This window comes from Neoarius graeffei, chromosome 17 (assembly GCF_027579695.1).
Source record: "Neoarius graeffei isolate fNeoGra1 chromosome 17, fNeoGra1.pri, whole genome shotgun sequence".
Lineage (NCBI taxonomy): Eukaryota > Metazoa > Chordata > Actinopteri > Siluriformes > Ariidae > Neoarius > Neoarius graeffei.
Genome location: NC_083585.1, coordinates 51,695,612 through 51,719,224, shown reverse-complemented (window position 1 = coordinate 51,719,224; position 23,613 = coordinate 51,695,612). Strand labels below are relative to the sequence as shown.

The following is a 23,613-nucleotide window of genomic DNA, read 5'->3' as shown; positions in this document are numbered from 1 at the left end:
TGAATCTATACAAACCAACTGTGTGTGTGTGTGTGTGTGTGTGTGTGTGAGAGAGAGAGAGTGTGAATGAGTGAGTGAGAGAGAGGGAGGAAGGTTTCTAAGGTGAGTGTGGGACTGAGTGAGGTGGTGTGTGTGTGTGTGTGTGTGTGTGTGTGTGTGTGTGTGTGTGTGTGTGTGTGTGTGTGTGTGTGATTCTAAGGTGAGTGTAAGATTTCTGTGTGAGAGAGTGACTATGAAATGAGGTGTGTGTGTGTGTGTGTGATTCTAAGGTGAGTGTAAGATTTCTGTGTGAGAGAGTGACTATGAAATGAGGTGTGTGTGTGTGTGTGTGTGTGTGTGTGTGTGTGTGTGTGTGTGTGTGTGTGTGTTCTGAGCTAGGTGTATTTCTGTGAAACGAGACAGTGAGAGGGGGAGTGAAACACAGTGTTGACACTCTTGTTGTGAATACAAACTATGACAAGAAAGATGTGATTATTGTCCAATATGAACCAAAAGTCTAGTTTTGAACATCAAAGACAGAGAGAGAGAGAGAGATGCATTTTCTGTAGCAGGGGCGAAATTTCCAGCGCCCCAAAACCATTAAATTCGGCGATGCTGATTGGCCAAATATTTATGATTTTTCCCGAGCAACCATACACGATTGGCTATTCCGCTGCACTTCTGGGGCGCTTTGCCGAGCGTCCAAGAAGAGAAATGATACGCGTCTGTCGGTGGAAATTCACCATTGAATGAGAGTCAGTTGGTGGAAATGTTGTTTAAATAATTCAGATCGCATGTAGGCACACACTATTAAGTAAAACTGATATTGATAATAAAATTTGTAAAAATATATATCGATATATTTTATATTTTTTTTCCCCTCCACATCTGGGAGGACGGCGCCCAAGCGCCCCCTATGAGCCAGCCGCCACTGCATAAAATACAAGAATAAAAGTTACAGTGCAAAGCAGGGAATGAATCAAAAGCCTCAAATTTGATTGAATAAAAGGCAGCGAAGAAGAAAGAACTGAAAGATGCAGCAGACACAAAGTACTTTGTATTGATTAATGTGGGAAATGCGCTCAGTATAATATGGATTTATCACCAAAACACATGCATGTGTTTATTATTTTGAAACCCACCAGCAGGCTGATCTGGCACGTTTTAACTGTGCGACAGTAATGACGTAAATATCAGTGCGGTGGAGTAGTGTCAAAGTGTTTCTTCATTTTAACAATGAGCTCACTATATAGTCCTCTATATAGTAATTCCCTAGATAGTGAGTAGGGAGTAGTGAACGAGTGAGTGATTTCAGACACAGCTAAAGACGAGGAAGAAAAGGGAAGCAGGAGGAGGAGGAGAACAAGAGCTAGACTGTCTTTCAAAAAAAGTGACTAAGATGAATGTATTTATCTGCAATACAAGTCACAATTATTCACAATAAAGCAATTTCTTTGCAATTTTTTGGTAATCAGAAACTTAATAATAAGAAGAATAAGAATAATCATCATCATCATCATTTCTTATATTTTGAGATTTAATAGCACTGGCCTGTCACATGCTGAATAATAACCCAGAATTTTCAGAGCTTCTCAGGAAAACAGGAAATTACATCTTTTGCAGATGTTCCACAAGATGAAACGGAACCATCGTGTGAAAATAAAAATTAAGCCCAAATGGAAATCAAATTAAATTAAGCCCTTAATGAATTGTTTTCTTCTATCAGTATGCCCAGCTGTGCTTTATTCCTTGCATATGATACTGTCCAGTTGTTTCCAGATGTTTTGTGTCTCCAGGTTGTGAGTAAGGGCAGAGTGCTGACGACAGGCAGAGTTCAGAGGACTGACCTGACCTCCATCAACCTGCCTTTCTCTGTGGATATGGTGCCCGCCTTCCGCCTGGTGGCCTACTATTACTCACCAGCTGGCAAACTAGTGGCCGACTCCGTGTGGGTGGATGTGAAAGATGTGTGCAAAGGAAAGGTAGCAGAACACATCATAGTGTTCCTTTAGGTCAAGATACATGTTTATCACTTCGATCCTTCTCTACTATAGCTTCACACAAAACATCTCGTTTAATTTAGAGAATATACAATTAAGGAGTCTAACTTTTTTTTTTCCCAGGTTGAAATCGCTCCTTTCCATGAACTGAAACCTGCACAGGAATTTGAGGTGTCAATCAGGACGGATCCAGACAGTAAGGTGGCGCTGAGTGCAGTGGATTCGGCTGTGTACATCCTCAGTAAGAAGGACAAACTGACTCCTCAAAAGGTACGGCCTTAATCACAACCCAACGACCTGTTTAGCCCAGATCATAATCAGTTTACCAAAATATTTAATACTATGGTCAGGTTTATTATGCAATATTACAGTGAATTTCAATTACATTCGCTGTATCTGTGTCAAATATGGCTATATCTCAAGGCTCAGTATAAAAATAAAATGTTGAATATTCATACAAAGTTTTATTACATTACAAACACACACATTATATATATATATATATATATATATATATATATATATATATATATATATATATATATATATGAATGATATTACACGGTTGCATGAAGATATTCAAGTGGTGAACATATTCACAAGTGAGCGAAGTGAACTAGTGAAAATATTTTCAACATGAGAAGATAAACGTCATATCTTTGCACCACTGTGTAATGTTCTTCATGTTATATGGACACATCCACAAAAAAAAATGCAGGTTAATCAAAAGAATTTTAATTGTGAACTGGCTGGCCATTTTGACAATGCACATCCAGTCAGCGGGAAAACAGTGGGAGTGACGTCATCGGCATGAAATATCGGGGATTATTTGATCCACATTCACTGGATATGAGCAGTCGCGCGCTCTGATTGGCAACTCTATGACTAGGATATCAGCTCATATACCGTGAGTAGAGAAAAACAAAATGGCGGAGCGTGTTGCTGAACCAACCGAGGACGAAATAAAATCTCTACTCGAAAACAAAACCCGCCAAAAATACAACAAAAAAGCAACAAAATATGGAATAAAAGTACAACCCCGATTCCAAAAAAGTTGGGACAAAGTACAAATTGTAAATAAAAATGGAATGCAATAATTTACAAATCTCAAAAACTGATATTGTATTCACAATAGAACATAGACAACATATCAAATGTCAAAAGTGAGACATTTTGAAATTTCATGCCAAATATTGGCTCATTTGAAATTTCAGGACAGCAACACATCTCAAAAAAGTTGGGACAGGGGCAATAAGAGGCTGGAAAAGTTAAAGGTACAAAAAAGGAACAGCTGGAGGACCAAATTGCAACTCATTAGGTCAATTGGCAATAGGTCATTAACATGACTGGGTATAAAAAGAGCATCTTGGAGTGGCAGCGGCTCTCAGAAGTAAAGATGGGAAGAGGATCACCAATCCCCCTAATTCTGCGCCGACAAATAGTGGAGCAATATCAGAAAGGAGTTTGACAGTGTAAAATTGCAAAGAGTTTGAACATATCATCATCTACAGTGCATAATATCATCAAAAGATCCAGAGAATCTGGAAGAATCTCTGTGCGTAAGGGTCAAGGCCGGAAAACCATACTGGGTGCCCGTGATCTTCGGTCTCAGGAATATTTCCAGAGAACATTATCTGTGAACACAATTCACCGTGCCATCCACCGTTGCCATCTAAAACTCTATAGTTCAAAGAAGAAGCCATATCTAAACATGATCCAGAAGCGCAGACATCTTCTCTGGGCCAAGGCTCATTTAAAATAGACTGTGGCAAAGTGGAAAACTGTTCTTCTGTGGTCAGACGAATCAAAATTTGAAGTTCTTTATGGAAATCAGGGACGCCGTGTCATTCGGACTAAAGAGGAGAAGGACGACCCAAGTTGTTATCAGCGCTCAGTTCAGAAGCCTGCATCTCTGATGGTATGGGGTTGCATTAGTGCGTGTGGCATGGGCAGCTTACACATCTGGAAAGACACCATCAATGCTGAAAGGTATATCCAGGTTCTAGAGCAACATATGCTCCCATCCAGACGACGTCTCTTTCAGGGAAGACCTTGCATTTTCCAACATGACAATGCCAAACCACATACTGCATCAATTACAGCATCATGGCTGCGTAGAAGAAGGGTCCGGGTACTGAACTGGCCAGCCTGCAGTCCAGATCTTTCACCCATAGAAAACATTTGGCGCATCATAAAACGGAAGATACGACAAAAAAGAGCTAAGACAGTTGAGCAACTAGAATCCTACATTAGACAAGAACGGGTTAACATTCCTATCCCTAAACTTGAGCAACTTGTCTCCTCAGTCCCCAGACGTTTACAGACTGTTGTAAAGAGAAAAGGGGATGTCTCACAGTGGTAAACATGGCCTTGTCCCAACTTTTTTGAGATGTGTTGTTGTCATGAAATTTAAAATCACCTAATTTTTCTCTTTAAATGATACATTTTCTCAGTTTAAACATTTGATATGTCATCTATGTTCTATTCTGAATAAAATATGGAATTTTGAAACTTCCACATCATTGTATTCCGTTTTTATTTACAATTTGTACTTTGTCCCAACTTTTTTGGGAATCGGGGTTGTATTTGATGGTAAGAATGTGCCTTTTTTATTTTTCAAGAATTATTATTATTATTATTATTATTGCATTTTTCACAAATTGCTCCTGTCATTTTGCCAGTTTGTTAACATTTTAAGTAGAAATGATTTTGTCTGACATTTTGTTTTTATTGATCAAATTTGCAAAAAATAAAAATGCTTTGTTTCTCAAAATCCAGTGAATATGGATAGAATAAAACAGTTATTCCACTCAGTCTCATCATACATAGATGACTACCATCTCGGTGCTACACACCTCATCAGCTATCAGCTCATAACTGTTAATGAGCCGCGATGTACAGTATTTTGTATGAAAAATGTGAGTTTTTCAACACGAGGAGATAAACTTCATGTCTTCAAGCCAATGTGTGATTTTCTATTTATTATATCGACACATTCGCAAACAAAAAGTACCCAAATTTATCAAAACAATTCATTGAGTGACAAATTGAGAAATGTGTCACAGTTGCTATTATCAATGTCCCGGATGAAGCTTGTATGAAAAATATGAACGGTGTATTTCTCAGTAAAACACTCATGTGTATATAATATAATATAATATAATATAATATAATATAATATAATATAATATAATATATTTCACATCTGAGATGTTTTTCACATGTGATCGTGTGAGTAATGTGTGAAAAGCATATGAAGGTAAATTCAGGTGAACATGTGATATCAGTAATACAGTAATATCTATGGGAAAGATATACAGTAGCATCACGTGTTACATATTAGAAATTAATTAGCAGGTGAAAACTAATGAATCGGGGAAACAATTAGTACGTTTACATGCACACTAATATTCCACTATTATTTCGAATATGGGGTGGCACGGTGGTGTAGTGGTTAGCGCTGTCGCCTCACAGCAAGAAGGTCCGGGTTCGAGCCCCGTGGCCGGCGAGGGCCTTTCTGTGCGGAGTTTGCATGTTCTCCCCGTGTCCGTGTGGGTTTCCTCCGGGTGCTCCGGTTTCCCCCACAGTCCAAAGACATGCAGGTTAGGTTAACTGGTGACTCTAAATTGACCGTAGGTGTGAATGTGAGTGTGAATGGTTGTCTGTGTCTATGTGTCAGCCCTGTGATGACCTGGCGACTTGTCCAGGGTGTACCCCGCCTTTCGCCCGTAGTCAGCTGGAATAGGCTCCAGCTTGCCTGCGACCCTGTAGAACAGGATAAAGTGGCTACAGATAATGAGATGAGATTTCAAATATGACGATAATTGATAAATTCCATATTGGAATTTGATACAGGTCATGTAAACTGCATAGTCAAGTCAAATCAAGTTGATTTGTATAGCACTTTTAACACCAGACATTGGTGCAAACCAGCTTTACAGAAAATGAAAGACTTTAAAACATATGAACTAATTTTATCCCTAATTTATCCCCAATGAGAGAGCCAAATATTCCGTTTGGATATTCTGAATTTGCATTATCCGGTTAAGACATGAGGTTTGAGGAGCACCCTTTGGTCATGTATACAGCACATTCGGAGCGTGCATCTCGATTGGGGTTTTTACAGCAGTTTGACACATGGCCTCTTGCCTGTTTATGGTCAGCTCTGTACATTGTACACAAACCAACTAGATAAGTATGTATGAGTATCATATAGTTTATCTACTCGTGCTCTTATTTATTAACTTTTTTAAAATTCTATTTTAGTATAATCTAGTTTATTTATTAGTGCTCTTATTTATTAGCTTAAACATTTTTACAGGCTTTTTGCACTGAATTACTGACTAATGGATGTGTGAAACACAATTTTGTTTTTATGTGCAGCATAAAAATTACAATAAAGGATATGGAGTAAGGAGTATGCACGGCTGCATGTAAACATGAACATTAGTGGAATATTAATTATCATTACCTCTGCCAAGTTTGCTGGAGGAGATTATGTTTTTGCCTCTGCTTTTTGTTTGTTTGTTTGCTTTTTTCAATGTAACTCAAAAAGTACTGAACGGATTTGGATGAAATTTGGTGGAAAGGTGAGCCATGGGCCAAGGAACAATTGATTAGATTTTGATGAAAATATGGGTATGTATGTATGTAGATCCAGGGTCTAGATATGTATGCAGATCCAATATTTTTTTGTTGTCTGTTCACACCGTAACTAAAAAAGTAGATTATGTTTTTGCCTCGGTAAGTTAGTTAGTTTGTTTGTTTGTTCCCAACATAACTCAAAAAGTAGTGAACAGATTTTGATGAAATTTGGTGGAAAGATGAGCCATGGGCCACGGAACAATTGATCACATTTATCCGGATAAGATTAGATAAATTCGGATTCAGATTAGATCGATTAGATTATCTGGATTTAGATTAGATCAATCTGGATATGTATACGGATCCAGGATTTTTTTTTTTTGTCCGTTCCCAATATAACTCAAAAACTAGTTAATGGACTTTGATAAAAGTTGGTGTACAGGTTTAGTATTAAAGGGTGGCACGGTGGTGTAATGGTTAGCACTGTCGCCTCACAGCAAGAAGGTCCTGGGATCGAGCCCTGTGGCCAACGAGGGCCTTTCTGTGCGGAGTTTGCATGTTCTCCCCGTGTCCGCGTGGGTTTCCTCCGGGTGCTCCGGTTTCCCCCACAGTCCAAAGACATGCAGGTTAGGTTAACTGGTGACTCTAAATTGACCGTAGGTGTGAGTGTGAATGGTTGTTTTTCTCTATGTGTCAGCCCTGCGATAATCTGGCGACTTGTCCAGGGTGTACCCCGCCTCTCACCCATAGTCAGCTGGGATAGGCTCCAGCTTGCCTGCGACCCTGTACAGGATAAGCAGCTACAGAAAATGGATGGGTTTAGTATTATCTTGTGTTCAAGTGATTTGATTTTGATGCTGATAATATGACTTGGCAGAGGTATGGACTCTATCGTGTGCCCTTCTAGTTTACCATGTAAACAACTTTGTCGGAATATTGTCTTTTTTGGAAAAACTGGAATATTTTGTGCATGTACAGGTAGTGAATCTCATTATCTCTAGCCGCTTTATCCTTCTACAGGGTCGCAGGCAAGCTGGAGCCTATCCCAGCTGACTACGGGCGAAAGGCGGGGTACACCCTGGACAAGTCGCCAGGTCATCACAGGGCTGACACATAGACACAGACAACCATTCACACTCACATTCACACCTACGGTCAATTTGGAGTCACCAGTTAACCTAACCTGCATGTCTTTGGACTGTGGGGGAAACCGGAGCACCCGGAGGAAACCCACGCGGACACGGGGAGAACATGCAAACTCCACACAGAAAGGCCCTCGCCGGCCCCGGGGCTCGAACCCAGGACCTTCTTGCTGTGAGGCGACAGCGCTAACCACTACACCACCGTGCCGCCCACAGGTAGTGAATGAGATGGGAAAATAAAAACACATGTGGAAGCACTACATATGAAAATTCCACATTTGAAACATGTGAAAGACAGCCTTTGAGTTGTCTTAAAAAAAGATGATGGTTATGTGACCTTTTGATAAAAGAAGAGTTATTTTTTAATTCAGTATTTATTACATGATCACACATGTAACATTCAGTCATGTTTTTAGTGCACTGTGATCGAATTGAAGAATGAAATTCACGGACACTGACCTTCTTGCAGATGTTCGAGTACATGAACTCGTATGATCTGGCCTGTTCTGTAGGCGGAGGAGAAAATTCCAAGTCGGTCCTGGAAACAGCAGGACTTACGTTCATCTGTAACTGTGCAACACAACCAGTTATACTTGGAGGTAACACGTTCCCTTAAAATACACAAATGAACTGACACTGAATCTGTGCAGTTATGGGTGTTATTGCATATTAATACATTTTCTTCTGTCCTGATTAGAACATAAATGCTACAATGACCGTCACAGACAAAAAAGAGACCTCAATAAACTCGGTAAGATCCCAGAATGCATGCGGACCTTCGATCACTGCAAAGACAATTAAACTGTATGATATCACAGAGTCGAATCTTGTAAATTCATTATGAAATCAATCGATGTATAACACAGAACATTGTTTACAATCTCAAGAATTTAAGTTGAAATTGTCGTATATTCAGTTAACAGCTACAGGCACCCAGACAGGAAGTGCTGTGAAGATGGACGGAGGAAAGGATTGTCAGCAATGCCATGTGATAAGAGGTTGAAATTCACAGCGCATCAGCCAAAGAGCTGCCAGGAAGCTTTCAAAAAGTGCTGCGAGGCTGCAGTGGCTAAGAGGAAGAAGGACCGAGTGAACAAATGGAAAAGCAGCTTGGGGAGAAGTACACATTTTTGCACAGCATCTCACATACAAGTCATATACAGTACCAGTCACAAGTTTGGACATGCCTTCTAATTGAATGTTCTTTCTTTATTTTTATTAATTAAAAGACACTTCTTCATGTCTTAAAGTAATGATGGATGTCGTTTCTCTTTACTTAGTTAAGTGGTTCTTGATATAATGGGTATGGATTACCACAGTTGTGGTGTTGAATAGGGCTATTTACTTATAGTATTTTTATTAATTATTTACTGTCCTATCTCAAACGCATTAAGAAGGCAAGAAACTCGTTCACTAATTAACTTTTGACGAGGCCCATCTGTTAATTGAAAAGTGTTCCAGGTGACAACCTCATGAAGCTGGATTAGATAAGGCCCTGGTCACACTATTGGTCCCACTCCAAAAATGTCATGTCGAAGCTCCTATTAGATCATGCTAGATATTTATCACCAAAAGCACAACATGTCCTAATAGTGTTCAAAAAGGACTAGCTTGGGTAGCATAATGATTTTTTTTTCCTGATCTACTTCCAGGTGACCACACTACAGTCACCCAAAGCCTCCCATTTGGCCATATGCCGTGTGGCATGCAGATATAGGACCAGATCGGAACTGTTCATAGTTTTTGCCTGCTTGACATAGCCTCTAAATTTCTTTTTGGTTGGACTACTAACATCCATCCATTTATCCATTATCCATAACTGCTTATCCTGTACAGGGTCACAGGCAAGCTGGAGCCTATCCCAGCTGACTATGGGTGAGAGGCAGGGTACACCCTAGACAAGTCGCCAGGTCATCACAGGGTTGACACATAGAGACAATCATTCATTCACACCTACGGTCAATTTAGAGCCACCAATTAGCCTAACCTGCATGTCTTTGGACTGTGGGAGAAACCGGAGCACCCGGAGGAAACCCACACAGACACGGGGAGAACATGCAAACTCTGCACAGAAAGGCCCTTGTCGGTAGCTGGGCTTGAACCCAGGACCTTCTTGCTGTAAGGTGAAGGTGCTAACCACTACACCACCGTGCTGCCAAGATCAAACATATATATATATATATATATATATATATATATATATATATATATTTTTTTTTTTTAACCACATAATTCTGTATATGTTCCAGATGTTATTTCAGAATTTTGATGTCTTCAAATTTAAAATTTCAAATGTCCTACAATGTAGAAAATATAGAAAAACCTATGAATGAGTAGAGTATGGGGTGTACAGACTTTTGACTGGTTCTGTAAATGGTATGCAGTTATTAATTTATGCTTACATGGTAGGGTATTTCATATTAATATAAACATTCCAGCTTGAACTTGTCTGAGCTGCTGATACAGAAAATGAATCAATGCCTTCTGACCAATCAGAATTCAGTATTTGAAGGCGCTGTCGTGCACATGGCTGCTAAGATAACCTTCAAATCAGACGGTAGAGTCAGAACACGTCCAAATGCGCCTGCTGGTTTGAGGAGTTAATGACATTTTTATTCACACTGTAAACTCACGAGAGTGTCATAAAGCCCATTTGTCAAAGAGAGATTAAAAAAAAAGTCATTCAATTGGTTTATTTCCTTTCATATCCCTATCAATGATCATGACGAGCTGGAGAGGTTTGAAATGAAAAATCAATTCTCGTCTTGCTGTGAGATTAAAGCCAGACTCTGATTTCCTGACTGAACGTTGCTGTTCAGTGTAAGACGGTGTAACGGAGATATTAAAGGACACTCAGATTTCTTTCCTCCTCTTCTTTCCATGAAGCATTCAGCAATGGAATAGTGGAGGATGAGATCGATGAAGCGTCCGTGTACCTCCGCAGTTTCTTTCCTCAGTCATGGATGTGGCAGATTTTCGATGCACATGCCTCAGGCAACATCAGGTACCTCACAAACCAGACCTCCAATGATGGTTTACTCTGTTTTGTAGAACGGAAATACTTTTAATTCCTGTTAGTATAAATACGCAGGTGATTATATAAAATTGTGCATGCTGATTGGTCAAGAAATTTCTCGATAATCACCTCGAGCGACTTGGCAAAATGGCGGCCAGTCGCTTCGAGGAAGAATGACAAATGATGAAAGAAAATGCTGTTCCTAAAAGCACTAAAGATGCTACAAAGTTTGGTCTAAAACTATTCAAAGGGAAGTTGGGATTGTGATTTATATTATTGATTTCAAAACAAAATATTTTATGTGACTCAGCGTAGATAAGTGATACAAGTCTTTTATTACAAGTTATTATATTTGCATGCTGGTTTTGAAGATTGAAATCAATTATTTTTTTAAAACAATTTTTAAAATAATCACCTGTGTATTTATCCTAAAACTATTATCCACCTCAGGCTCGGTGAATATCGATGAATAATAACCTTGACTTCAGCTTCAGCAAATAATTGTTCGGTATTGTTCATGTATCTATGTTAGTGATGCACTAAGAAGCTAAGTGGTGTGCTGAAAAATTATTTTTTAAAAATCTGACACTGGAGACTCCTTTGAAAAAATGCCAAATAAACTTCTCCTTACTTGAAGCAAGACGGTCTTTCGATTTCATAAAATCGGTGAAATTTAGTTCCCTCTGAAATTTGGTCATTGCTGTGATATATGTTCTGTAATATCTCAAAAAACAGGCCATTCTGTGGCTGGGAAGTTATTTAATTTGAGGAGATTCCGGAGCAAATAATGTGCACGAAATCGCTCACTTCGTGCAGTCAAGCAGACAGAGGAAGTCTGTGTGCACGTGCTTCTTTTTCTTCTTCTTTTGGGTTTTATGGCAGCTGGCATCCAGTGTTGCATTACTGCCATCTACAGGTTTACCTTTGAGCGTGCACTGACAGTTCCATCATTCTGTCACTAAACGAACAGCTGATCACACCGAGGTGCTCGCTGACCGCCGATATTTATTAGTTTGGTCCTGCGTTTCTTTTCCTTTGTATATAACATAACGCTTTTTCTTTTCGCTTTCCGTTACTGTAGCCGGTCTTTCACGTTTCATTCGCACACTCACGTCCTCCATTTTTCTCTCCTGTTTCCAATTTGTATCCCACAATGCCTTGCGCGAACGGGGAAAGCCCACCATGTGATGCATGGTGTAGTATTTTGTATTGGGTCATGGTGAAGCAGGAAAAAATAGTGGAGAATTTAGGGCCACGTGACCTTACATTCATTAACTGTTCTATTTTAAAAAACTAATAAAATTGGAAGTCTGTGATTGGAATTCAGTAGCTTTCAGTCCACTAAACAAAAATAATTGGGTGTCGGGGAAAATTCTTTTTATGACCTACACTTGAAAAATCTGAAAGGCAGTCTACCTTTAAAACCTAGACATAACGGTGATGGGTTTTTTTTGTTTGTTTGTTTTTTTATTCATGTACTGTATGTTGAATGTCTGCAAAACAAGTCCATGTGTGTTGTGACTATAGAAATATTAACATATTAGAATGATGAGATTAATAAACTTTGCCTCAGGCACTACTGTCAACAGTGAGCTGTTCTTATAGACATCACAATCAAGTATTTAACAGCACTGTTATAAATACAGGACATGAATTTACCTTTTGCTGCTGAACGTTTCCAGGCATTCTGAAGTCACTCCTGACTCCATAACCACATGGGAGGTCCAAGCTGTAGCAATTTCTCCAACCAAAGGTACCCAGCTACAACTCTGCCAGCGTTTATAATGTCACAGCCATTACATTCACACTGAAATGAATTCATTTCTGCTGCAATTACAATCCATCAGGATTTTGCATCGCTGACCCACAGCCACTGAAAGTCTTCCAGGAATTTTTCATCTCCGTTAAACTGCCATATTCAGTGAAGAGGAACGAGCAGCTCGAGGTGAAAGTCGTTGTGTTCAACTACAAGCATCAAAGTTTACAGGTAATGATCACAGAGCCTCCGAGATTCTTTGAGAAGGATCTGATACATTCTGCTGGTTGAAGTGTCCCTGGTGACTCCCAAAAGGAGTAAATGCAGTGATTAATATACAGTATGTGCGTCAATAAATGAATCAATAAGACTGAACTCATTCTAATACAATATTATTTCATCATACTCATTTTCACAGAGACATTGTCACATTTCAGTTCATTTTTATTTCATAATAACAGGTTTGTCTCAAAATGGATTTTTTATTTAAACAATATGAGTTCAAACAATGTTATTTATTTCATTTAAAAAATGAACCAAGCTCTTAATTAGAAAGAAAGAAAGAAAGAAAGAAAGAAAGAAAGAAAGAAAGAAAGAAAGAAAGAAAGAAAAGACTTTCTCCCTATTAAAGACTAATAGAAAGAAAGAAAGAAAGAAAGAAAGAAAGAAAGAAAGAAAGAAAGAAAGAAAGAAAGAAAGAAAGAAAGAAAAAACACTTTCTCCCTATTAAAGACTAATGGAAAGAAAGAAAGAAAGAAAGAAAGAAAGAAAGAAAGAAAGACTTTCTCCCTATTAAAGACTAAGGGAAAGAAAGAAAGAAAGAAAGAAAGAAAGAAAGAAAGAAAGAAAGAAAGAAAGAAAGAAAGAAAGAAAGACTTTCTCCCTATTAAAGACTAAGGGAAAGAAAGAAAGAAAGAAAGAAAGAAAGAAAGACAAGACTTTCTCCCTATTAAAGACTAACGGAAAGAAAGAAAGAAAGAAAGAAAGAAAGAAAGAAAGAAAGAAAGAAAGAAAGACTTTCTCCCTATTACAGACTAAGGGAAAGAAAGAGAAAGAAAGAAAGAAAGAAAGAAAGAAAGAAAGAAAGAAAGAAAGAAAAGACTTTCTCCCTATTAAAGACTAACGGAAAGAAAGAAAAAGAAAGAAAGAAAGACTTTCTCCCTATTAAAGACTAAGGGAAAGAAAAGAAGGAAAGAAAGAAAGAAAGAAAGAAAGAAAGAAAGAAAGAAAGAAAAGACTTTCTCCCTATTAAAGACTAATAGAAAGAAAGAAAGAAAGAAAGAAAGAAAGAAAGAAAGAAAGAAAGAAAGAACACTTTCTCCCTATTAAAGACTAATGGAAAGAAAGAAAGAAAGAAAGAAAGAAAGAAAGAAAGAAAGAAAGAAAGAAAGAAAGACTTTCTCCCTATTAAAGACTAAGGGAAAGAAAGAAAGAAAGAAAGAAAGAAAGAAAGAAAGAAAGAAAGAAAGAAAGAAAGAAAGAAAGAAAGAAAGAAAGAAAGACTTTCTCCCTATTAAAGACTAAGGGAAAGAAAGAAAGAAAGAAAGAAAGAAAGAAAGAAAGAAAGAAAGAAAGAAAGAAAGAAAGACTTTCTCCCTATTAAAGACTAAGGGAAAGAAAGAAAGAAAGAAAGAAAGAAAGAAAGAAAGAAAGAAAGAAAGAAAGAAAGAAAGACAAGACTTTCTCCCTATTAAAGACTAACGGAAAGAAAGAAAGAAAGAAAGAAAGAAAGAAAGAAAGAAAGAAAGAAAGACTTTCTCCCTATTAAAGACTAAGGGAAAGAAAGAGAAAGAAAGAAAGAAAGAAAGAAAGAAAGAAAGAAAGAAAGAAAGAAAGAAAGAAAGACTTTCTCCCTATTAAAGACTAAGGGAAAGAAAGAAAGAAAGAAAGAAAGAAAGAAAGAAAGAAAGAAAGAAAGAAAGAAAGAAAGAAAGAAAGAAAGAAAGACTTTCTCCCTATTAAAGACTAAGGGAAAGAAAGAAAGAAAGAAAGAAAGAAAGAAAGAAAGACAAGACTTTCTCCCTATTAAAGACTAACGGAAAGAAAGAAAGAAAGAAAGAAAGAAAGAAAGAAAGAAAGAAAGAAAGAAAGACTTTCTCCCTATTAAAGACTAAGGGAAAGAAAGAGAAAGAAAGAAAGAAAGAAAGAAAGAAAGAAAGAAAGAAAGAAAGAAAGAAAGAACACTTTCTCCCTATTAAAGACTAATGGAAAGAAAGAAAGAAAGAAAGAAAGAAAGAAAGAAAGAAAGAAAGAAAGAAAGACTTTCTCCCTATTAAAGACTAAGGGAAAGAAAGAAAGAAAGAAAGAAAGAAAGAAAGAAAGAAAGAAAGAAAGAAAGAAAGAAAGACTTTCTCCCTATTAAAGACTAAGGGAAAGAAAGAAAGAAAGAAAGAAAGAAAGAAAGAAAGAAAGAAAGAAAGAAAGAAAGAAAGAAAGAAAGAAAGAAAGACTTTCTCCCTATTAAAGACTAAGGGAAAGAAAGAAAGAAAGAAAGAAAGAAAGAAAGAAAGAAAGAAAGAAAGAAAAGACTTTCTCCCTATTAAAGACTAACGGAAAGAAAGAAAGAAAGAAAGAAAGAAAGAAAGAAAGAAAGAAAGACTTTCTCCCTATTAAAGACTAAGGGAAAGAAAGAAAGAAAGAAAGAAAGAAAGAAAGAAAGAAAAGACTTTCTCCCTATTAAAGACTAACGGAAAGAAAGAAAAAGAAAGAAAGAAAGACTTTCTCCCTATTAAAGACTAAGGGAAAGAAAAGAAAAAGAAAGAAAGAAAGAAAGAAAGAAAGAAAGAAAGAAAGAAAGAAAGAAAGAAAGAAAAGACTTTCTCCCTATTAAAGACTAATGGAAAGAAAGAAAGAAAGAAAGAAAGAAAGAAAGAAAGAAAGAAAGAAAGAAAGACTTTCTCCCTATTAAAGACTAAGGGAAAGAAAGAGACTTTCTCTCTACTAAAGACTAATGGAAAGAAAGAAAGAAAGAAAGAAAGAAAGAAAGAAAGAAAGAAAGAAATACTTTCTCCCTATTAAAGACTAAGGGAAAGAAAGAAAGAAAGAAAGAAAGAAAGAAAGAAAGAAAGAAAGACAAGACTTTCTCCCTATTAAAGACTAACGGAAAGAAAGAAAGAAAGAAAGAAAGAAAGAAAGAAAGAAAGAAAGAAAGAAAGACTTTCTCCCTATTAAAGACTAAGGGAAAGAAAGAGAAAGAAAGAAAGAAAGAAAGAAAGAAAGAAAGAAAGAAAGAAAGAAAGAAAGAAAGAACACTTTCTCCCTATTAAAGACTAATGGAAAGAAAGAAAGAAAGAAAGAAAGAAAGAAAGAAAGAAAGAAAGAAAGACTTTCTCCCTATTAAAGACTAAGGGAAAGAAAGAAAGAAAGAAAGAAAGAAAGAAAGAAAGAAAGAAAGAAAGAAAGAAAGAAAGAAAGAAAGACTTTCTCCCTATTAAAGACTAAGGGAAAGAAAGAAAGAAAGAAAGAAAGAAAGAAAGAAAGAAAGAAAGACTTTCTCCCTATTAAAGACTAAGGGAAAGAAAGAAAGAAAGAAAGAAAGAAAGAAAGAAAGAAAGAAAGACAAGACTTTCTCCCTATTAAAGACTAACGGAAAGAAAGAAAGAAAGAAAGAAAGAAAGAAAGAAAGAAAGACTTTCTCCCTATTAAAGACTAAGGGAAAGAAAGAGAAAGAAAGAAAGAAAGAAAGAAAGAAAGAAAGAAAGAAAGAAAGAAAGACTTTCTCCCTATTAAAGACTAAGGGAAAGAAAGAAAGAAAGAAAGAAAGAAAGAAAGAAAGAAAGAAAGAAAGAAAAGACTTTCTCCCTATTAAAGACTAACGGAAAGAAAGAAAGAAAGAAAGAAAGAAAGAAAGAAAGAAAGACTTTCTCCCTATTAAAGACTAAGGGAAAGAAAGAAAGAAAGAAAGAAAGAAAGAAAGAAAGAAAGAAAGAAAGAAAAGACTTTCTCCCTATTAAAGACTAACGGAAAGAAAGAAAAAGAAAGAAAGAAAGACTTTCTCCCTATTAAAGACTAAGGGAAAGAAAAGAAAAAGAAAGAAAGAAAGAAAGAAAGAAAGAAAGAAAGAAAGAAAGAAAAGACTTTCTCCCTATTAAAGACTAATGGAAAGAAAGAAAGAAAGAAAGAAAGAAAGAAAGAAAGAAAGAAAGAAAGAAAGAAAGAAAGAAAGAAAGACTTTCTCCCTATTAAAGACTAAGGGAAAGAAAGAGACTTTCTCTCTACTAAAGACTAATGGAAAGAAAGAAAGAAAGAAAGAAAGAAAGAAAGAAAGAAAGAAAGAAAGAAATACTTTCTCCCTATTAAAGACTAAGGGAAAGAAAGAAAGAAAGAAAGAAAGAAAGAAAGAAAGAAAGAAAGAAAGACAAGACTTTCTCCCTATTAAAGACTAACGGAAAGAAAGAAAGAAAGAAAGAAAGAAAGAAAGAAAGAAAGAAAGACTTTCTCCCTATTAAAGACTAAGGGAAAGAAAGAGAAAGAAAGAAAGAAAGAAAGAAAGAAAGAAAGAAAGAACACTTTCTCCCTATTAAAGACTAATGGAAAGAAAGAAAGAAAGAAAGAAAGAAAGAAAGAAAGAAAGAAAGAAAGACTTTCTCCCTATTAAAGACTAAGGGAAAGAAAGAAAGAAAGAAAGAAAGAAAGAAAGAAAGAAAGAAAGAAAGAAAGAAAGACTTTCTCCCTATTAAAGACTAAGGGAAAGAAAGAAAGAAAGAAAGAAAGAAAGAAAGACAAGACTTTCTCCCTATTAAAGACTAACGGAAAGAAAGAAAGAAAGAAAGAAAGAAAGAAAGAAAGAAAGAAAGAAAGAAAGACTTTCTCCCTATTACAGACTAAGGGAAAGAAAGAGAAAGAAAGAAAGAAAGAAAGAAAGAAAGAAAGAAAGAAAGAAAGAAAGAAAAGACTTTCTCCCTATTAAAGACTAACGGAAAGAAAGAAAAAGAAAGAAAGAAAGACTTTCTCCCTATTAAAGACTAAGGGAAAGAAAAGAAGGAAAGAAAGAAAGAAAGAAAGAAAGAAAGAAAGAAAGAAAGAAAGAAAAGACTTTCTCCCTATTAAAGACTAATAGAAAGAAAGAAAGAAAGAAAGAAAGAAAGAAAGAAAGAAAGAAAGAAAGAACACTTTCTCCCTATTAAAGACTAATGGAAAGAAAGAAAGAAAGAAAGAAAGAAAGAAAGAAAGAAAGAAAGAAAGACTTTCTCCCTATTAAAGACTAAGGGAAAGAAAGAAAGAAAGAAAGAAAGAAAGAAAGAAAGAAAGAAAGAAAGAAAGAAAGAAAGACTTTCTCCCTATTAAAGACTAAGGGAAAGAAAGAAAGAAAGAAAGAAAGAAAGAAAGAAAGAAAGAAAGAAAGAAAGAAAGAAAGAAAGAAAGACTTTCTCCCTATTAAAGACTAAGGGAAAGAAAGAAAGAAAGAAAGAAAGAAAGAAAGAAAGAAAGAAAGAAAGAAAGACAAGACTTTCTCCCTATTAAAGACTAACGGAAAGAAAGAAAGAAAGAAAGAAAGAAAGAAAGAAAGAAAGAAAGAAAGAAAGACTTTCTCCCTATTAAAGACTAAGGGAAAGAAAGAGAAAGAAAGAAAGAAAGAAAGAAAGAAAGAAAGAAAGAAAGAAAGAAAGAAAGAAAGACTTTCTCCCTATTAAAGACTAAGGGAAAGAAAGAAAGAAAGAAAGAAAGAAAGAAAGAAAGAAAGAAAGAAAGAAAGAAAGAAAGAAAGACTTTCTCCCTATTAAAGACTAAGGGAAAGAAAGAAAGAAAGAAAGAAAGAAAGAAAGAAAGAAAGAAAGACAAGACTTTCTCCCTATTAAAGACTAACGGAAAGAAAGAAAGAAAGAAAGAAAGAAAGAAAGAAAGAAAGAAAGAAAGAAAGAAAGACTTTCTCCCTATTAAAGACTAAGGGAAAGAAAGAGAAAGAAAGAAAGAAAGAAAGAAAGAAAGAAAGAAAGAAAGAAAGAAAGAACACTTTCTCCCTATTAAAGACTAATGGAAAGAAAGAAAGAAAGAAAGAAAGAAAGAAAGAAAGAAAGACTTTCTCCCTATTAAAGACTAAGGGAAAGAAAGAAAGAAAGAAAGAAAGAAAGAAAGAAAGAAAGAAAGAAAGAAAGACTTTCTCCCTATTAAAGACTAAGGGAAAGAAAGAAAGAAAGAAAGAAAGAAAGAAAGAAAGAAAGAAAGAAAGACTTTCTCCCTATTAAAGACTAAGGGAAAGAAAGAAAGAAAGAAAGAAAGAAAGAAAGAAAGAAAGAAAGAAAGAAAAGACTTTCTCCCTATTAAAGACTAACGGAAAGAAAGAAAGAAAGAAAGAAAGAAAGAAAGACTTTCTCCCTATTAAAGACTAAGGGAAAGAAAGAAAGAAAGAAAGAAAGAAAGAAAGAAAGAAAGAAAAGACTTTCTCCCTATTAAAGACTAACGGAAAGAAAGAAAAAGAAAGAAAGAAAGACTTTCTCCCTATTAAAGACTAAGGGAAAGAAAAGAAAAAGAAAGAAAGAAAGAAAGAAAGAAAGAAAGAAAGAAAGAAAGAAAGAAAGAAAAGACTTTCTCCCTATTAAAGACTAATGGAAAGAAAGAAAGAAAGAAAGAAAGAAAGAAAGAAAGAAAGACTTTCTCCCTATTAAAGACTAAGGGAAAGAAAGAGACTTTCTCTCTACTAAAGACTAATGGAAAGAAAGAAAGAAAGAAAGAAAGAAAGAAAGAAAGAAAGAAATACTTTCTCCCTATTAAAGACTAAGGGAAAGAAAGAAAGAAAGAAAGAAAGAAAGAAAGAAAGAAAGAAAGAAAGACAAGACTTTCTCCCTATTAAAGACTAACGGAAAGAAAGAAAGAAAGAAAGAAAGAAAGAAAGAAAGAAAGAAAGAAAGAAAGACTTTCTCCCTATTAAAGACTAAGGGAAAGAAAGAGAAAGAAAGAAAGAAAGAAAGAAAGAAAGAAAGAAAGAAAGAAAGAACACTTTCTCCCTATTAAAGACTAATGGAAAGAAAGAAAGAAAGAAAGAAAGAAAGAAAGAAAGAAAGAAAGAAAGAAAGACTTTCTCCCTATTAAAGACTAAGGGAAAGAAAGAAAGAAAGAAAGAAAGAAAGAAAGAAAGAAAGAAAGAAAGAAAGAAAGACTTTCTCCCTATTAAAGACTAAGGGAAAGAAAGAAAGAAAGAAAGAAAGAAAGAAAGAAAGAAAGACTTTCTCCCTATTAAAGACTAAGGGAAAGAAAGAAAGAAAGAAAGAAAGAAAGAAAGAAAGACAAGACTTTCTCCCTATTAAAGACTAACGGAAAGAAAGAAAGAAAGAAAGAAAGAAAGAAAGAAAGAAAGACTTTCTCCCTATTAAAGACTAAGGGAAAGAAAGAGAAAGAAAGAAAGAAAGAAAGAAAGAAAGAAAGAAAGAAAGAAAGAAAGACTTTCTCCCTATTAAAGACTAAGGGAAAGAAAGAAAGAAAGAAAGAAAGAAAGAAAGAAAGAAAGAAAGAAAGAAAGAAAGAAAGAAAAGACTTTCTCCCTATTAAAGACTAACGGAAAGAAAGAAAGAAAGAAAGAAAGAAAGAAAGAAAGAAAGAAAGAAAGAAAGAAAGACTTTCTCCCTATTAAAGACTAAGGGAAAGAAAGAAAGAAAGAAAGAAAGAAAGAAAGAAAGAAAGAAAGAAAAGACTTTCTCCCTATTAAAGACTAACGGAAAGAAAGAAAAAGAAAGAAAGAAAGACTTTCTCCCTATTAAAGACTAAGGGAAAGAAAAGAAAAAGAAAGAAAGAAAGAAAGAAAGAAAGAAAGAAAGAAAGAAAGAAAGAAAGAAAGAAAGAAAAGACTTTCTCCCTATTAAAGACTAATGGAAAGAAAGAAAGAAAGAAAGAAAGAAAGAAAGAAAGAAAGAAAGAAAGAAAGAAAGAAAGACTTTCTCCCTATTAAAGACTAAGGGAAAGAAAGAGACTTTCTCTCTACTAAAGACTAATGGAAAGAAAGAAAGAAAGAAAGAAAGAAAGAAAGAAAGAAAGAAAGAAAGAAAGAAAGAAATACTTTCTCCCTATTAAAGACTAAGGGAAAGAAAGAAAGAAAGAAAGAAAGAAAGAAAGAAAGAAAGAAAGAAAGACAAGACTTTCTCCCTATTAAAGACTAACGGAAAGAAAGAAAGAAAGAAAGAAAGAAAGAAAGAAAGAAAGACTTTCTCCCTATTAAAGACTAAGGGAAAGAAAGAGAAAGAAAGAAAGAAAGAAAGAAAGAAAGAAAGAAAGAACACTTTCTCCCTATTAAAGACTAATGGAAAGAAAGAAAGAAAGAAAGAAAGAAAGAAAGAAAGAAAGAAAGAAAGAAAGAAAGAAAGAAAGACTTTCTCCCTATTAAAGACTAAGGGAAAGAAAAAGAAAGAAAGAAAGAAAGAAAGAAAGAAAGAAAGAAAGAAAGAAAGAAAGAAAGACTTTCTCCCTATTAAAGACTAAGGGAAAGAAAGAAAGAAAGAAAGAAAGAAAGAAAGAAAGAAAGAAAGAAAGAAAGACTTTCTCCCTATTAAAGACTAAGGGAAAGAAAGAAAGAAAGAAAGAAAGAAAGAAAGAAAGAAAGACAAGACTTTCTCCCTATTAAAGACTAACGGAAAGAAAGAAAGAAAGAAAGAAAGAAAGAAAGAAAGAAAGACTTTCTCCCTATTAAAGACTAAGGGAAAGAAAGAGAAAGAAAGAAAGAAAGAAAGAAAGAAAGAAAGAAAGAAAGAAAAGACTTTCTCCCTATTAAAGACTAACGGAAAGAAAGAAAAAGAAAGAAAGAAAGACTTTCTCCCTATTAAAGACTAAGGGAAAGAAAAGAAAAAGAAAGAAAGAAAGAAAGAAAGAAAGAAAGAAAGAAAGAAAGAAAGAAAGAAAGAAAGAAAAGACTTTCTCCCTATTAAAGACTAATGGAAAGAAAGAAAGAAAGAAAGAAAGAAAGAAAGAAAGAAAGAAAGAAAGAAAGAAAGAAAGACTTTCTCCCTATTAAAGACTAAGGGAAAGAAAGAGACTTTCTCTCTACTAAAGACTAATGGAAAGAAAGAAAGAAAGAAAGAAAGAAAGAAAGAATATTTCAAAAATGTCATTTGATTTATTCAGTTTCATTGAGCATTATTACGTTTACAAAAACTATTTATTTACTTATTTGTTTGTTTATTTAGTTAGTTGTTAACAAAATTATTTATGTTAATTTGTGAAGTTGAACCCTTTTTAAATTTTTTTTTTGAACTAATTGTTTTCTTGTTTACCTTTTTTGTAATAAAATTCAACTTAATCTTGAATTAGTTAATTAATCATTGATTTTGCTAAAAATCTCCCATCTCATCTCATTATCTGTAGCCGCTTTATCCTGTTCTACAGGGTCGCAGGCAAGCTGGAGCCTATCCCAGCTGACTACGGGCGAAAGGCAGGGTACACCCTGGACAAGTCTTGCTAAAAATAATACTTTTAAAATATTTTGAAAAGTAAAATTAAAAATTAAATTTTTTACAAAGCTAAACCATCCAACCTGAGGCACGCATTCAAATCAGTCATTTTTTTCATCATTTTACTACTTTCTTATTTTAATTACAAGTAAAATATAATAAATGTTCAATACTTTCAGAATTATGATTACTTTCTTAAATACAGTAAAATAAAATAAAGGCCTTTTTGTTAATGTGCCTGGCAAAAAGGGTTTGTTTGTTTGTTTGTTTGTTTGTACTTGTGTGTAAGTGTACGGGTTTGTTTACTGATTCAGTTGTGATGATTTCAGTCGTAATGTGGCTGTACATCAGATCAGAATCTTACAGTTTTGTTGTTTGTTTTTATTTCGGTGACTATGTTCAATCCGTCTCCTGTTAACCGTCACTTCCTCTCAGGTCACAGTGAAGATGGAGCAGGTGAACGGGCTGTGCAGTGCCGGTGCAGGGGATGTGGAGCAGGTGGTCACAGTGGAGCCTCAGTCTGCTACGCCTGTGTATTTCACCGTGGTGCCTCTGATCATCGGGAACATCCCCATCAACATTCTGGCTTATGCCTCTCACAGCATCCACGATAAGATACAAAAAGAGCTCAAAGTGGTGGTACTGTGATGTCTGAAAAACTTTACATCCAATCTCTATTAATCAGATGAACGAGGTTCAGATATACGGTTCATCTTCACAACTGGTGCCTGTGTTTTTTATTTACAGGGAGAGGGTGAGCTCGTCGCCATCGAAAAGGAATACAATATCAACGCAAAGAGTAAGACAGTAATACTGTAACACATCTCTGATATACTGTGTTACACAAAGCTCAGTGCAGATTGTGTTAATAAATCGCTCCTTGTGCGCAGCTGAGAATAAACTGGAATTTGACATTCAGGCCCCAGAGGACAAGATCCCGGGCCAGGAACCCACCACATACCTGAGCTTTAAAGGTAAGAACATGCATTCGACAAATGCAGTGCTACAGATGTGTCTACTGTTAATCAGCCTTGAGGAAGAGAGAACACAGACCGAACAAGACAGACAGACAGGGAGAGAGAGAGAACACAGACCGAACAAGACACACAAACAGAGAGACAAACAAAGACACAGGGAGACAGACAGACAAAGATACAGAGAGAGAGAACAGACCTAACAAGACAGGCAAACAGACAGACATACAGACAGACAAAGATACAGGGACATTGACAGACAGACAGACAGACCGACCATAGACCAACCAAGACAGACAAACAGACAGACAAAGATACAGAGAGAGAGAACAGACCTAACAAGACAGACAGATAGACAGACAAAGATACAGGTAGATTGACACACAAACAAAGATGCAGGGAGAGAGAACAGAACCTAACAAGACAGACAGACAGAGAGCGCTACAGGAAGAGAGAACAGACCTAACAAGACAGACAGACAAAGATGCAGGGAGATCAACAGACAGACAAAGATGCAGGAAGAGAGAACAGAACCTAACAAGACAGACAAACAGACAAAGATACAGGGAGACTGACAGACAGACACACAGATAGATATACAAGGAGACAGACAGACAGGCAGACAAAGATACAGAGAGAGAGAGAGAGAACAGACCTAACAAGACAGGCAAACAGACTGACAGACAGACACACAGACAGACAGAGATACAGGGAGAGAGGCAGACAGAAAAAGATACAAGGAGAGACAGACGGGCAGAGATACAGGGAGAGAGACAGACAGGCGAAGA

General features: G+C 35.7%; 1 protein-coding gene across 1 annotated transcript in view; it reads left to right on the top strand.

The window, feature by feature from the left end:
* c4 (complement component 4) overlaps window positions 1-23,613 on the top strand; it is a 72,103-nt gene that overhangs the window by 16,456 nt on the left and 32,034 nt on the right. The window contains exons 13-23 of the mRNA XM_060897719.1: window positions 1,776-1,961; window positions 2,103-2,249; window positions 8,175-8,304; window positions 8,403-8,456; window positions 8,622-8,825; window positions 10,592-10,709; window positions 12,404-12,474; window positions 12,569-12,708; window positions 22,287-22,490; window positions 22,599-22,650; window positions 22,742-22,825. Of these exons, the coding sequence (XP_060753702.1) occupies window positions 1,776-1,961; window positions 2,103-2,249; window positions 8,175-8,304; window positions 8,403-8,456; window positions 8,622-8,825; window positions 10,592-10,709; window positions 12,404-12,474; window positions 12,569-12,708; window positions 22,287-22,490; window positions 22,599-22,650; window positions 22,742-22,825 (1,390 nt within the window). The remainder of the gene's footprint in view (window positions 1-1,775; window positions 1,962-2,102; window positions 2,250-8,174; window positions 8,305-8,402; window positions 8,457-8,621; window positions 8,826-10,591; window positions 10,710-12,403; window positions 12,475-12,568; window positions 12,709-22,286; window positions 22,491-22,598; window positions 22,651-22,741; window positions 22,826-23,613) is intronic.